The following is a 16,732-nucleotide window of genomic DNA, read 5'->3' on the forward strand; positions in this document are numbered from 1 at the left end:
CGAATGGAGCAGTAGAAGCAGCCAACAAAAACATAAAGAAGATACTGCGGAAAATGGTAGAAGGTTCAAAACAATGGCATGAAAAATTACCCTTTGCATTATTGGGATACCGCACTACTGTTCGCACTTCAGTAGGAGCAACTCCTTATTTGTTGGTATACGGCACCGAAGCAGTAATTCCTGCAGAAATTGAGATTCCTTCCCTTCGGATCATTGCCGAAGCAAAGATTGATGATGATGAATGGGTCAAAACCCGTCTAGAACAGTTAAATTTGATTGATGAAAAACGATTGACCGCAGTATGCCATGGTCAATTATATCAAAGAAGAATAGAAAGAGCATACAACAAAAAGGTGCGTCCCCGGAAGTTCGAAGTAGGTCAGCATGTGCTGAAACGCATTCTTCCACATCAGGTTGAAGCAAAAGGCAAATTTGCTCCGAATTGGCAAGGACCATTCATTGTGACCAGAGTATTATCGAATGGTGCACTATGTTTAACAGATATTGAAGGCAAATGCATAGATATGGCGATCAATTCTGACGCGGTAAAGAGATATTATGCATAACTTTTGAATGTTTGTATTTAGCACTATTTCAAAGATTGAAATGACAAAGGCAATTTATTCTGCTGTCCAAACACTATACCATTTGCTTCCCCTTTGAGCCATACTTGTTTCTTTCCTAACCTCTCTTGGAATCAATAAAAAAAAAAATCTTCACTATTATGGAGTGAACTACGTTTGACCTGATTCCTCAAAGAAGGATACGTAGGCGCCTCACGGCTCGGTCATAGGGTACACAACATGCACAATGTGCACGGAAAAGAAATATCAAGAGACCCCAATCAAGAAACTGGGGCAGGAATTGTATTGGAAATAAGAAAAGATTCCAAGAGTTGTAATTTTAAACCCATACCACAGCTATTTAGCTTTTAATACCTTTTCCATTCCTAACCTTATACCAAAAAGACCTTTCGATCAATCTTAGAAAAATGCTGATGCAAGCAAATGAAGTGGTACAAACAAGGAAAGAAAGTAAAAATGAGAGAGTCTTATAGGTGAAAACCCGCACGGGCACCATAAGGCGACGGAAGTTGAGAGAAAAGTAAAATGAGAGAGTCTTATTGGTGAAAACCTTCGCAGGCACCATAAGGCGAAAGGGAAGTGGAGAAGTGAAAAATGAGGAAAATTGATCAATGAAAACTCTTTGAGACAATTGAAAGGAGATTGATTAAAAGACTGGGTTGATTAATCCGAAATGCATACCCTGATCATTGGTGCCAGTAATTCCAATCAGATAAGTCTTTTTATTCCTTTTCCAACAGTCATCCAAAAATTGGATTTTTCTTTTCATTCTATAATTGTCAAAATCAGCGTATTTCGCTACTAGTAATCTTACTTTCTCCAAGCTTTGAGATAAATTTTATTCTAAACAAATAAGAAAAAATGTCAAGGTATACTACCAAGATCCAAGGCTACAAAATACGGCCACGAAAGGTGGGAGATAAAATATGGGTGTAAGAAAGAGGAAATCAAAAGTGGATCAGCAAAGTCAGAAGAGGCATTTGATTACAGTTAAAAGGTTTTAAAGGAAAACATACAGAAGGAAATCCTATAGTCAAGGATCAATTACAAAGACAAAATAGTCTTTTCAATCATTCCAAGGCAATAAAGAAAGACGAAGAGAAACATCACCATCGGCAAGAATACCACAACCAGCCACCCTGCTTTAAACTAACGAAGTTTTCTTTGATTTAAAACAGGGGCAAATACAATATTTGTGTCTGGAAATACCTGGTAAAGAAGAAGAAGTCAGGCGTCCACCTGGAAAATGAGGATGAGAAAAGAAGAAGTCAGGCGTCCACCTGGAGAATGAGGACAAAGAATTGAAGAAATCAGGCGTCCACCTGGAGAATGAGGATGAGAATTGAAAAAGTCAGGCGTCCACCTGGAGAATGAGGATGAGAATTAAAGAAATCAGGCGTCCACCTGGAGAATGAGGATGAGAATTGAAGAAATCAGGCGTCCACCTGGAGAATGAGGACAAAGAATTGAAGAAATCAGGCGTCCACCTGGAGAATAAGGATGAGAATTAAAGAAATCAGGCGTCCACCTGGAGAATGAGGATGAGAATTAAAGAAGTCAGGCGTCCACCTGGAAAATGAGGATGAGAAAAAGAAATCAGGCGTCCACCTGGAGAATGAGGATGAGAAAAAGAAATCAGGCGTCCACCTGGAGAATGAGGACAAAGAATTGAAGAAATCAGGCGTCCACCTGGAGAATGAGGATGAGAATTAAAGAAAATCAGGCGTCCACCTGGAGAATGAGGACAAAGAAAAGAAGAAATCAGGCGTCCACCTGGAGAAATGAGGATGAGAAAAAGAAATCAGGCGTCCACCTGGAGAATGAGGATGAGAAAAAGAAATCAGGCGTCCACCTGGAGAATGAGGACAAAGAATTGAAGAAATCAGGCGTCCACCTGGAGAATGAGGATGAGAATTAAAGAAAATCAGGCGTCCACCTGGAGAATGAGGACAAAGAAAAGAAGAAATCAGGCGTCCACCTGGAGAATGAGGATGAGAATTGAAGAAATCAGGCGTCCACCTGGAGAATGAGGACAAAGAATTGAAGAAATCAGGCGTCCACCTGGAGAATAAGGATGAGAATTAAAGAAATCAGGCGTCCACCTGGAGAATGAGGATGAGAATTAAAGAAGTCAGGCGTCCACCTGGAGAATGAGGACAAAGAATTAAAGCAGTCAAGACACCCACCTGAAGAACGAGGGAATACAATTGAAGTGTTGAAATCAAAAGCCCGCTCATATGATAAAGGAGCACACTTAGAATCAATAAAGCAGAGAAGTCCAACAGAATCCCCAGCAAGAAACAACAAGAGTTCCAAAAGGAATACGGAATAAGCCAAATACCCAAGAGTCACCAAGATATCAAGACAACAAGAAACGCAAGGGCATGATCTAGATAAGATTTTTATAATTCATGTACCATAGTCTAATTTAGCTTTTTGTATTTCCTTTAAAGTAAGGTGTAATAAGGAGGTCAGTAAGCAGTAAAAACAGCACGAAACAGCAGTAACATCACAGTCCCACGGTAGTCCCAGCTACCAAAAATTCCCGAACTACATTGACCTGATTCCTTTATAGCCAAGGATATGTAGGAAACCTTTGAAGCAGAGGTTCGGTCAAATCTTTCTAAAAATGCTTCCCACGGAGTATTCGAACGGGCAAAAATCGCTCGTATCCGCTCACTTTATCTTTGCACGAAAACTCTTCGAGTTTCCGCACAAAGAGGGGCAGCTGTGAGCACGTGATTTTTGCATTACGAAAAATTGCTCCAAAATAAATCAAAATAAATTTCTTTTACTGTGTAATTTGTGAATTTGCGTGGTGTTAAATATTTGTATTATGTCCGTAAATGTTTATATTTGTCATAATAAAATAAAAATAAAATAAAATACATATTGCATGCATATAGGATTTAATTATGCATTTAAGAGATAATTTAAATAAAATCATAAAAATATGCATTTTTGTTCTATTTTTAATGTTCCACTGTGTGATTAATGTTGTCTATATGTTAATAGTTGTTAAAAAGGTAATTAATATCTTTGTAATGGTAATTTTGTTTTTATAATTTTTAATTAAGATTTTTGTTAATTAATAATGAAATTAGAAAATAATGATAAAAAAAATAATAAAAAAAAATAGCACAAGTTATACAAAATTGGACCTGGATTAAAATCCAGGCCCAAAACGTTAAAACCTCCCCCACAGCCCAATCCAAACAGCCAAGTCTGACCCAGTCCCAAGCTGATACCAAACGACGTCGTTTGGTCATCTCTAATCAAGGGCCGTTGGATTAAATACAACCAACGGCCAAGATCTCATCACCCTTACCCGCAACCCATAACCCGATCCATTAACCCGATTCAATCCGACCCCAACTTTCAAATCAAACGACGTCGTTTGGTTTAATGAATTAATCCTGGCCTTTCATCTTGCTTGATCGGACGGACGAGATCGATCCATCCCACCCCTATATAAATCCCAAACCCTTACCCCGGCCCCTAACTAAACACCCCCCCATCCTCTCCTGTTCATCATCTTCTCAAACAGACCCCTAACCCTAGCCGCCCCTATTCCCCTTCGCCTGAAACCCGGCGGCATCAACGCCGCCGGTCACCAAAGTAACACCCCAGAACCCCCTGAGCCTCCTCTATCCGAATATGTTACCTGCTTGGTTCGAATCTCCCTGGAGGTTCTCGAATCTTCATTTGAAGATTCGAGCCAAGTTCAGATCTAAACCAATCAGCCCCAAATTAACACCATGGCTTCCCCTAGTCATCCTAAGTATGGATCTGTTGGTTGTTAGGTTCGAATCCGTTCGGAACTTCTCGAATCTTCTTTTGAAGATTCGGACCAAACAAAAATTTACCCAGATCTGTTTCAAACTCACACCAGTTACCCTCCTGGCCTCCCTCGTGCCTAGAATATCTTTGGTTCTTCTCGAATCTGACCAGAAATGGTTAAATCCCAAATCGAGTTTTTAAGAACCCTAAAAAATACCAAACTTCCGGATTCTGTGCCTATTAAATGAAGATTGAGGTTTAATCGACCTTAGTCGAAGTATTTTCAGTAGAAAATACTTCGACTAAGGTCAGTTTGATTTTAAACAAAAAGGTCCAAATCCAAGTTGAGTTCGAGTGAAGATTCAGAGGTATTTTTTCTATTTCTTTTGTGTATTCTACGTGTATTGTTGTCTGTTTTAATAGCTTTTTAATTTTTCATATTTGTTTTGATCAATTCTGTCATTTCTGTCTCCTACCTATTTACTTGATCCGAATGTGAATAGTTTCTATTGTTTGTGATTGTTTACAATGTGTGTAATCGACTCGATTAAGTTCGTCGATTAGTTATATTACGAATTTTTCATTTCTGAAAATGTTGACTGAAACAGTCTGATTCTATTATTTTAGACTAGTTATTGACAAATGTTGTAAATAGTCAATTGATTAATGCTCGTCAATTAAATCATGATTGTCTGTGAATCAGTGAATTCAAATGTATGTTGTATATGTTATTGTCTGAACATTAAAAGTTTCAGGGCATTGTCAGTATTGACAATGATCCTGTGTGTGTTTGATTTTGGTTTAATGTTAAGTCCAGTCTGAATGATTTTGATAATTTCAGAAATATGCTGTTATGATGTTAGTTCTGAATTCAGTGTTGTAATGTCCAGTTTGAATTCCAGTTTACAAAAGTTGGTCAAATACAATTGTGTTTAGGAGGTTAATAGGATTGATTTAGCTGTAAATCAGAAAGATAACTGAGTCTGTACAGATTTTAGAATATGTTTTGCTGAAGGTTCTGATTTTTCAGTAATAACATTAAGATTTCAGGGGCACTTATGGGAATGAAACAGTAAAAACAGGGTGTTAGTACTAGTATATTATAATGTAATGTTAGTTGCTATTAGTTAATAATACTAATGGGGAACAAGGGATAATGGGCTGCTAAAAATCAGGGAAAAGGTTTTACATAATGGGATTTTCTGTTTTTTAATAAAGAAGAAGGGGGTCCAAGAAGCACTTAAATTGCCTAGGACCAGCCCTGTATAAATACAGGAGCTGGACAGACAGTTAAGGACAGAATTTTTGAGTGAGAAAGAGAGAATTTTAAGAGAGAGTTTTGCATGCAGAATTTAGGAGAGTCTTTGAGGAATTTTCAGAAAAACTGGAAGAAAGTTTAAGAGTTCCTTTTGAAGAAATTTTAGGAAAATTGAGAGGGAGTTTCAGATTTTAGGATCAGTTTTCAGAAGAGGAGAGTTTGAGAGATTTTAAAAGAGGAAAAAGAAACAGAAAAGGAACAAAAGAGCATTCACACACACACACAGATATACAGCAACAGAAAAACAAAAATCAGAAAAAATGGGATTTTGAAACTGAAAAGGAATTGAAATTTGAAATATTGTTTCTTTTGTTGAATTTGTTCAACCTTACTTGGTTCCATTGATTCAATTAATATTTGAAGTGTCCAGCTTTAAAAATAGCTGTACTGTGTATCTGTTTTCTTCGGATCCTCTTATTGCTCAAATTTGAGGGAATACTGGTATTTCGCTGTTTTTGTTACTGCTGCAACTGCTGAAACTTACTTCTTCTACCTTCATTTTCAGGTATATATATCCTTTTAAATTCTATGTTGGAAAGAGATTCAATATGGTGGATAAATGAAGATTGAATTGAAATTCTGTTTTTATCTGTCCAAATTCATCAATTTAAATCTCGTTTTTTTATTTTATGTTAGTTAATTAGTAGTGAATTCAATTTGATAGCTATGAGCTAATTGTCTTACTTCGAAAGTTCGTATAAAGATTTGTAATAACATTAGCTCATTATCTCACTAGTTTAATCATATTAAATTGTCGAAGTAGGGAATATGGTATGAATGTTGTTCATTATTTAAATTTTGTTGTTGGTTAAGTAAGAAGTGATGTAGAAGGGCCGAGATAACTATAGTAGTGATATTTTTTGTTACATAAGGTCAAGATGATGATGTCGATAAGATAATAGATGTGTGTATAAACTTTGGTGAAAGGTGACATGGTATAGCTTGTTACGATGTTTAAAATATTATGAAGGTTTACAACATATAACTAAGTTGCATATAAGGTAATTTTGTTGAATTGGCTTGTATAATAATTCCTTTCTTATAAACTCGAATGCCTATCTATCTTCTTAAAATAAATTAACCAAGTAATTAGGCTTATTAGATTAAAAGCAAGCATATAAGAATGAAAAAGATGTATAAGCATAAATTGCCACACTTCATATCAATGATAATTAGAAGTAGAATTTGCATTAAATAAATAATGAAAATTCTCGGAAAATATTTCCTTCCTTTATGAATCATTTATTTTCAGTTTCATATGCAATTTATTCTTTGGCATATATATATATATATATATATATATATATATTTATTCTTTGGCATATATATATATATATGTCATATATGTTTAAAAATAGTACTAATCATGTTTTTATTCTGTTCTTTGAACTTGAATAGTCTTGGATAAACATGTTATATGTGGAAATTCCATAATATCATTATAAATATGTCGCGCGATTAGGGATACGTTCGCGTACCCTGATTATATTTTTAAAAGCAAAAATTCGGATTATGCGTACGCGCAATTTCGAACGAATGTTTAATAAAAGGATTTTTCCCAAAGGCGTTAAATCAATTTCATAAAAAAAAAACCGAGATGTACGGTTCACTATTCAGAAAAACAAATATTCTTGATTCGACACAATTTCGAAAAATGATTGCTCAATAAATATATTATCCGAAGTTATTGTGTACACGTACGCGTGACACAATTCCGTATTTTCAAATTTATAACACGAATATACGTACGCGTAACTCGATTCAAAGAAGGGTTCTTAACCACAATAAGTAAAAGCGGTAGAAAAATCATGTAAATAAAAGTATTTAATAAAAATCAAGATAATTAAGCCAATAATAAAAACAGTTAAGCGACCGTGCTAGAACCACGGAATTCGGAAATGCCTAACACCTTCTTCCGGATTAACAGAATTCCTTACTCAGGATTTTTGGTTCGCAGAAAAATAAACAGAGTCATATTCTCCTCGATTCAGGGATTATAATTGGTGACTTGGGACGCCTCAAAATTCCCAGGTGGCGACTCTGAAACAAATAAACAAATCCCGTTTCGACTGTCCTTTAATTGGAGAAAACTCCCCACGCGCCCCGCGGGTGCGGGAAAAAGGAGATGCGACAATCATTCCCATTGTTGAGAGCATAACAGTTGTACCCAGATATCCTCAATTGAGTCAGCAACTTTGGTCAAGATGTTTGCAATCCCTCTATCAAATAATATTGACTATGCCCAATCTTCAAGAGTCCTTTTATTTTTTTCCACAACTCTGTTTGCTGTGGTGTTCTTGGAGCTAAGTGGTTGAGTAATTCTTCTTTGAATACAACATTCATCCACTATGGCATTATCCAAACTCGTTCCATGATCTGATCTGATGCCAACAATGTTTATTTTTATTTATACCTGGATCTTCTTGACAAAAGCCACAATTACTTGAAAGATCTCACCCTTGGTTCTGAAGAGCAGAGTCCAAGTGGACTTGAGGTGCTGACTATCCCCTTTTGGGATTAAATAGAAATCTGACATACTTTTATTTTGCATAGGCATTGAACACTTTGTGTTCCTTGATACTCAACTTGGTCAGATCACGAACCAGGTCCTTTAGGGTCAGTTTATTCAGTGATAAAACACCTGCATATCCCAGCCTTCTGTCCCATAGTTCAGCATTATTTTCAACAACTCTCAACCAACTTATATCACCGCTCTACAGAGTCTCAAACCCAAAAACATAAGTATTCTTGTATCTTTTGGCTACAACATCACTCCACCAGTCACAGGATTTGAGATTGCACTTATCTTGGATAAGAATTTCACTTTATTTCCCTTGACACATATCTTCTAACTCCTAAAGTGTACCCCTTTTAGCTATTTTCAAAAGGTTGCACTCTCTCCTTGCAGGGCTTTTAGTGAAGGAAATTGATCGTATTATCTTTCATGTGCTTTGAGCAGCTGCTGTCCATATGTCATTGTTGGTTGCTCACCTTCACCACTCCCTGCACAAGGAAATCAAGGGTTAGATTTAGGAACTCAAACGAGTTTGGGTCCCTTGTTAAGAGAGAAGGGATGAATGAGTGCTCTCTTAGTCCAAGCAGGCAAAATGCGTTTCCTATTTGACAGACCAAGTCCTCTAGCAATAGTTACTCTCTTAGCAAAGACTTTATTTTTCTGATGCGACTGAACCCTGGCCATGAAGTTTTCTTTGATGTGCCCATTGTTACCACAATGGGTACATAACTAGTTATCGGTTACAGTAACATATTTGCTATGAGGGTTGTAGGGAATTTTTTTCTTTTGAAACCCAACCCCCTGCCTGTTTCCTCCATTGTTGGTGTATATGGTAGTAATAGCATCAGAGGACCGGGTCCACTTAAGTGATTTTTTAAGGTCACTTTTTACCTTCCCTAGTTCTTCCTGAAGCTGTTTGTTTTTCTCAAGCTCAGCACACAGACTATTCTTCACCAAATTTAACTCATTTTAAGCAATTGAAACTTGCTTGCTGGATGTTCACATCATTAAGCTTTTGTGAAATCTCTAAGTGTTCAAGTGAATATGTTTTATCTTCCTTGATTGTATATATTCATGAGTGACATCACTTACAATGATGTAAGCAAGGTAGGTAAAAAGTCTTCCTTGGAAAGTTGACTGCAATACTATTCCTGCACTGTAGCATGTGCAGGCAGCAACTTTCCAGCTAGAGAGTTGATTTCGTACAGTCTCCTCGAGAACTGGTAGGGACTTGTTCCCTCAGCTGTTCCTTCCACTCTGAAGAGTTGAATCATAACGCAAGATGGATCCCAAACTGGAACTTTGTGATCTTAAGGTCTTGTAAATGTGTACAGGTTCCTTATCTGAAACTTGGATAGTAAGTTTGTTAGATCATCAAAAAATAAAGCAGAGTATTTATGACCGAAGTACTTATGAACAGTATTTTCGTTCAAATTTATCTTTACATAAAAAGTGGCTAAGTTTCTATTACTTTTGAAATTGTGGCTATTTTTGAATTACCACTTGTAAATCGGGCTACTTTTGAATTTCACCCATAAAATGCATGTCCAACCACAACTTCAACATTCAAAAATTATTTTTCAACATAAATTCAAAAACTCTTTTTTCGAGTTTCAATCAAATCTATGTCGAAACGCTAGCTTACCTTCTATTTTCAAATTTTGGGGGAGTGTGGTGTCAAATTGTAGTGGGTTGCTCAATTGAATAGAAGTCACAAAAGAATTATAGAATTTCCAACAAATGAATGTATATATGTACTGCGTTTCTTTATTCATTTCTCAAAGCAGAACAATGAACTTATTTGAATACGAAGTTAATAGATGGAGAGTGTTAAACTTGTTATTCGTATCACACATACATTAGATTGAGTATATCTTGCTAAAACATTTTTTTTTTAAAAAAATATTACCTTTTTCAGATATAGTTAAAGTACATAAGTAATGAGTTAAAAAAAAATTATGGTTTGTCATGTCAAAAGAGGAATTAGTTACGTTCAATATTAGCCAGACATCTTATAATTTAATGTGGCCTATAGTTGATAAAGGTGAATTAAATTACTAGCGAGAAGATGAAAATAGAGTAGAAGTTAGATTTTTCCTATATTTTATATTTTTATTGCACGTAAAGATAAAATTAGGATTTACCATATTATGCAATATTGTTGGATTTTTTATGTATTTAATTAATATATTAAATACTTAAAAAAAGGTGAATGGAAATGGAGGGAAATCAAATTTTTGAGTGAAATTTTAAGTTTCCCCCTTGGTAAATGGAGATTGTCCCATATTGGAAGAGGAAGAGGTTTTTTATGGGTATATAAGCAATTGCTCTTCTTCTAGCTCTTAAAGAGTCGAGAAGAAGGCAAGCCTCGCGTTGTCGTCGTCGTCGCTTGCTCGGCTTCAGCTTCGGACCAAATTTATTTGTTAATAGTAAAATATTAACAGAAATGTTATTAAATATTTATTTTAATAACAGAATATTAATATTAAATCCAATCCATTTTTCTATTTTGGTAACAGAAAATTAACTATCCTCTTCAATTTTTTCTCTTTATTGTTGAGTAAATAGCCATTTATGTAATGACATTTATGTTGTGGCTGTTTTGCAGAAACAGCCATTCTGAAGAGTTGCACCTCTTCAGATTTCAGCCCAACTTTGGCTATAAATACAACATTATTCTGCTCAGAGGGGATTAAATTCCTTAAGGAAATACAGTGAGTTCAGTGGGCTCGAATTGATTTTCTGTTATTTCGTTGTTCACTTTTGTTTATGTTCATTTCTGTTTATGTTCATTTATATTTCCAGAATTAATTTACAAATACAGTTTACTAACAAGCTTAAGGAATTTAACTATTTTTGTATTTGTACTCACTATTTCTGGAAGAGTAAAACTTTTGTGATTTTGTACTCTATTGGAGATTAAAATCTACGTGATTTTAACGTTTGTGTCATTCTTTTACAGAAATGACTAATGATAACGGAAATCAAGCTGTTCCGATGGTGACTGCCAATGCCTCAACGAGCCGAACAACACCGGCAGCATTGGCACCGGCGGAGAAACCCGAAAAATTTTCCGGGATTGATTTCAAGCGCTGGCATCAAAAGATGTTCTTCTATTTGACTACTCTAAGTCTCCAGAAGTTCATCAAGGAAGATGTTCATGTGCTGTCCGACAAACCTCCAGAAACTGAACGTTTTCTCGTGATTGAGGCGTGGAAGCATTCAGATTTTTTGTGCAAGAATTATATTCTAAGCGGGCTGGAGGATGCTTTGTATAACGTCTACAGTGGCGTGGAAACGTTAAAAGAACTGTGGATTGCGCTTGAAAAGAAATACAAAATCGAAGATGCCGGGTTGAAAAAGTTTGTTGCTGCAAAGTTTTTGGACTACAAAATGGTAGATAGCAAATATGTTATTACCCAAGTCCAGAAATTGCAAGTGATTATTCACGATCTCTTTGCTGAAGGTATAAATCAAATTAATTTTGATGTTGAAAGTAGTAATCTTAGGATTTTTACTAACAAAAATTTCATTGAATGTCTTGTCATCAATGAAGCATTCCAAGTAGCAACGATAATTGAGAAGTTGCCTCCTTTATGGAAGGACTTCAAAAACTACTTGAAACACAAACGCAAGGAGATTCCCTTGAGGATCTCATTGTTCGGTTGAGAATCGAAGAGGACAACAAAGCTGCTGAAAAGAGAGGCCGTGAAAACTCAACAATAATGGGAGCAAATATTGTTGAAGAGAACAAAAAGAGGAAGAAGGCTTCTGGACCGAAATACAACCCAAGAAAGAAGCGGTTCAGTGGAAACTACTACAACTGTGGAAAAATCGGACACAAATCTACAAAGTGTCGTGCTCCGAAAAAAGACAAGAAGAAGGGTCAAGCAAACATGGTTGAAAAGCATGATGATGTTGATGACTTATGTGCCATGCTTTCCGAATGCAACTTGGTGGGCAATCTAAAGAGTGGTGGATTGATTCTGGAGCCACTCGCCATATTTGTGCTGTTAAAGAAGCTTTTGCTACTTATGCTCCTGTTGGACCCGATGAGACGATTTCTATGGGAAATTCTGCAAAGGCCAAGATTGAAGAATGTGGGAAGATATTTCTCAAAATGACTTCCGGTAAAGTGGTGACTTTGAACAATGTCCTTCATGTTCCCGAGATTAGGAAGAATTTAGTCTCTACTGGACTTCTTGTTAAGAATGGTTTTAAATGTGTTTTTGTTTCCGATAAGGTTGTAATAAGTAAGAATGAAATATTTGTAGGAAAAGGTTACCTCACCGAGGGCCTTTTCAAGATGAATGTAATGGTTGTTGAAATAATAAAATTTTAGTTTCGTCGTACTTACTTGAGTCAAATGAATTATGACATATACGTTTGAGTCATGTTAATTATAAAACCTTGCGAAAAATGATTAATTTTGAAGTATTGCCTAAGTTTGAATGTGACAAATCAAAATGTCAAGTATGTGTGGAATCTAAGTATATTAAGCATCCTTATAAATCAGTTGAAAGGAATTCAAATCATTTAGACTTAATTTACACATATATTAAATACTTAAAAGGTGGTGAATGAGAAATGGAAGGAAATGAAATTTTTGAGTAAAATTTTAAGTTTTCCCCCTTGGTAAATGGACATTGTCCCATATTGGAAGAAGAAGAGGTTTTTTATGGGTAGAGTTGAGAAGAAGGCAAGCTTCGCGCCGTCGTCGTCGTCGCTCGCTCGCTCGGCTCAGCTTCGACTTCGACTTCGGATTCGGATTCGGATTTGGATTTGGATTTGGATTTGGTCAAATGATCCATTGATTGATTAACTTTTTGGACCAAATTTATTTGTTAATAGTAAAATATTAACAGAAATGTTATTAAATATTTATTTTAAAAACAGAATATTAATATTAAATCCAATCCGTTTTTCTGTTTTGGTAACAGAAAATTAACTACCCTCTTCAATTTTCCCTCTTTATTGTTAAGTAAATAGCCATTTATGTAATGACATTTATGTTGTGGCCGTTTTGCAGAAACAACCATTCTGAAGAGTTGCGCCTCTTCATATTTCAGCCCAACTTTGGCTATAAATACAACACTATTCTGCTCAGAATTTCACTACGATTTTTTGAGTTTCTCCTCCTCCTTCTGCATACGTTTAGCATAAAACAAAGCAATAGTAAGTGTGATTTGCTACCGAACTTTGTGTTCGCTGAAACACTGGGAGTTTGAAGTACCACTACACCAGTGTGTAATTCGTTCTATCATGGGAGGAAATAATCCATAACTTTGGGTATTAGGAGGGGATTAAATTTCTTAAGGAAACACTGTAAATTCAGTGGGTTCGAATTGGTTTTTTGTTATTTCGTTGTTCACTTCTGTTTATGTTCATTTCTGTTTATGTTCATTTATATTTCCAGAATTATTTTACAAATACAATTTACTAACAAATATTAAAATGAGTAAGATGTAAAAGGGAAAAGAAATAAAGCACAAATATCAATTGAATATTTTTCTCTAGGGGTACATATGTCTTAGTTCTTTCATTGTTACCATGTTGTATTTCTGTAAAAATAACCTAATCTTACTTTCGTTATCACAACCTGAAATTTGTCAATATCAAAAGTACATATAGTTAATTAATTCAAGTTTTAAATGAATGTTACAAACCTAAATCAGAATTTAATTTGTTCATTTATCTAACTCCCTTCTTTTATGATATAGCAAATGAAATGCAATGAAACTTCAAATCAGAATTCATATGAAGGACTAGTTGCTAAACTACTTTAGCACTAGCAAATAAAAATAGGGAAAAGAAACCAACAAACTATTGAAATAAATACTCCTTTTCAAAAAAATAAAAATAAAAATGAAAACTCTTTTTTATTTTATTTTTTCCTCTCCAATTGAGGAAGTGCATGAATGCAGAAAATAATACACAACTAAATCTACTCTTATAAAATACAAAATACTTTCGTCTTGAACTGTAATAAAACATATATTGTCTGGAACAACATCTTCAAAAGACTAGATTTCATCTATATAATGTATAAATGCTACCTTATTATTACTCTATTTTTATGTTGATACTACGTACTTTTAAAGTTGCATAAAACTATGGAAGAACAAATACAAGGTTAATACAGTCAACATTTTTCGTATTTGACTGCAAAACGACCTCTCTTCTTTTAAAATTAAATAAAATTCGAATGAGTTATAAACTAAATTAGTAGCATTAATAATGTTCTTTATTCCAATCAATTAGTACAATAGTTTTGTAGGGCAAGCAATTATGCTCATCTCAAAATATTCTTATTGGATAGATTACAAAAGGAAACTGGAAAGGTACACCAGAAAAGTTCGAAGGTATTGAGACATACTGAACATTATTAAGTAATAAAGAGTATGCTCTTTCTAAAAAATTGAGATGGTCATGCATTTTAACATGATATCAGACAGATAGAGGTCAGAATTGAAATCACATCGTCACCAAAAAGCAAAAAAGAAATATTTTTAGACAGTTAGCCAATGAAAATGAATTAGACTCGCACATAAGGGGTGTGCTGAGATATAAGTTTGAACTTATCTTCAATAACAAAATTTTGTAGTAACTATAAAACAAAATAGTAATTTGATTAGGTTTAGTCCTTTAGACTAACAATTATTTATATATAAATCATATTTGGGGATTGCATGCAGGGGGGAATATTTGGGGGTTGGACTTTGAAGATTGAATGGAAGTAAAAGTTGGAGGGAAATATAGTTTCAAAATGAATGAAAACTTTGAAGTTAAATTTGTCGGAGTAAACTATTAATAATGATGAAAAAGTGCTCAATCCAAACATTAAATCTATTTGAATGAGAATAACAAAAGGTATAGTATCTACTTCTTCAAGAGATAATTCAACTGATTTTCACTTCTATTATTTCGTAAAATTGGAAATATTGTCTCCAAAACAAAAGGATTGGTACTAATAAAATAGATCATAGTCAAACGCCAAATGATTTAACATTAAAAAACTAGTGCAAGCTTGTTTAAAATGTAATATGAGAATGTTGACTTTCGCAAACTTAGAAATTAGATAGGCTTATGTTTTGTGTCAAAAGAAATGTTTCGTGATCAAAAGACCACAATTTGAATAGTTAATTGTACGTAAATTTAGTTGAATATTTTTAAAAGTCATTGTTCATAATGTGAAAAATAAATATATTTTTTTTTGGTTACTTTTCGTGGAATTATAAGTGCATGCACTTCTTATTGTTGGATTGGTAATCATTAGGTCTATTCTTTTTCTTTAACTTTTGTGCATAATTTAGGGTATGCATGAAAAGTACTCCTAGTTTTTATTACCTTAGGCCAATTGGATGATGCTTTAAACCGAATTCAAGATTTTACTCACATGCATGATGCTCCTACTCTATGAAATATATAGGTTTAAATTTAATCTTGCGTGTGACCTTAGTCAAAGTATGCGACTAATTTTCCGCTTATTTTATATCGCATTATATGGCCCTCAAGCCTCGATTTAAGAAAAATTAATTTTTTTATTAGTAATAACTGTATCAACCACGAAATAATTAAAACAACAACAAAAGTCTCTTTCTTATAACTAAGAAATTTCCTCATATTGTGTAACTTTGCACAGACATATATGTATTTATAGTGGTGAACTAACTAATACATCCCTTAACCAACTCTGAAACTTTATCATATTCTTTTCACATTTATATTAACATGGTAAACATTAATGAAAATTAAGTTTTTAATCACATTAATGTTTTAGAATTATATTTTATCTTCAAGTAAATTTAGTATGAAGTTTTGAGATCTCTATTGCAGAGTGATTATATGTTGTTATGTATTTTTAATCTAAAAGCTTGATCAATTTGACCACCAAATTAAAAGGTGAAAATAGTCTCACAATCTTTTCAAAAATAATAAAATAAAATCCCTCAAATTATCAACATGTAAAACTAACATTTCTTAAAAGCAAGAAATGAGTAACTTGCTTTAGGAAAGAAAAAATAACCCCTTTCTATTTGATTATGTGTTACATTATCACCTATAGGATGAAATTAGTTGAAAAATTAAATTAGCCATAAGATGGAGATGAACAAAGCATTTCTCCATCTTCTTTTTCTTTCCTATATTTCTTTTATTTACCTAAATTTTTGTTCTTCTTAAAAGCCTAACTAATGATGAGACCCCATTGTGATTTTGTCCTTGTTGCACTTCTTACTTATATTCAATTTATTATTTAACGCGTTTCAAGAGCTTTTCAAGCCATAGGCCCATACCTGGAAAGTAAACCTGCAATTAAAAGTTTATTGTGAGCTACAAGCACTTTCTCGCTTTTTTCTTTTTTTCTTTTTGAAGCTTCTACCCTTTTATAATTGTTCTCTATTTGAAATTTACTTGTCTAACTAGTTTGGATTCGTGACAGACAAGCTCACAAAGAAAGAAATTATTCTCTGCCAAAGAAATTCTTCACTACCAAACTCGAATTTAGAATTTTTAATTAAGAGTGAAGAGATCGAA

General features: G+C 34.3%; 1 protein-coding gene across 1 annotated transcript; it reads left to right on the forward strand.

The window, feature by feature from the left end:
- Positions 1-11,161: 11,161 nt before the first annotated feature.
- LOC138870336 (uncharacterized) lies at positions 11,162-11,866 on the forward strand. The gene has a single exon (XM_070148135.1). It carries the CDS (start codon positions 11,162-11,164, stop codon positions 11,864-11,866), a length of 705 nt encoding a protein of 234 aa, XP_070004236.1.
- Positions 11,867-16,732: the final 4,866 nt, after the last annotated feature.

Source organism: Nicotiana sylvestris, chromosome 1, assembly GCF_000393655.2.
Source record: "Nicotiana sylvestris chromosome 1, ASM39365v2, whole genome shotgun sequence".
Taxonomy (NCBI): Eukaryota; Viridiplantae; Streptophyta; class Magnoliopsida; order Solanales; family Solanaceae; genus Nicotiana; species Nicotiana sylvestris.

Bases quoted from the DNA above. Each gene is read 5' to 3' on its own strand.
- LOC138870336 (XM_070148135.1), top strand. From the start codon at position 11,162: ATGACTAATGATAACGGAAATCAAGCTGTTCCGATGGTGACTGCCAAT.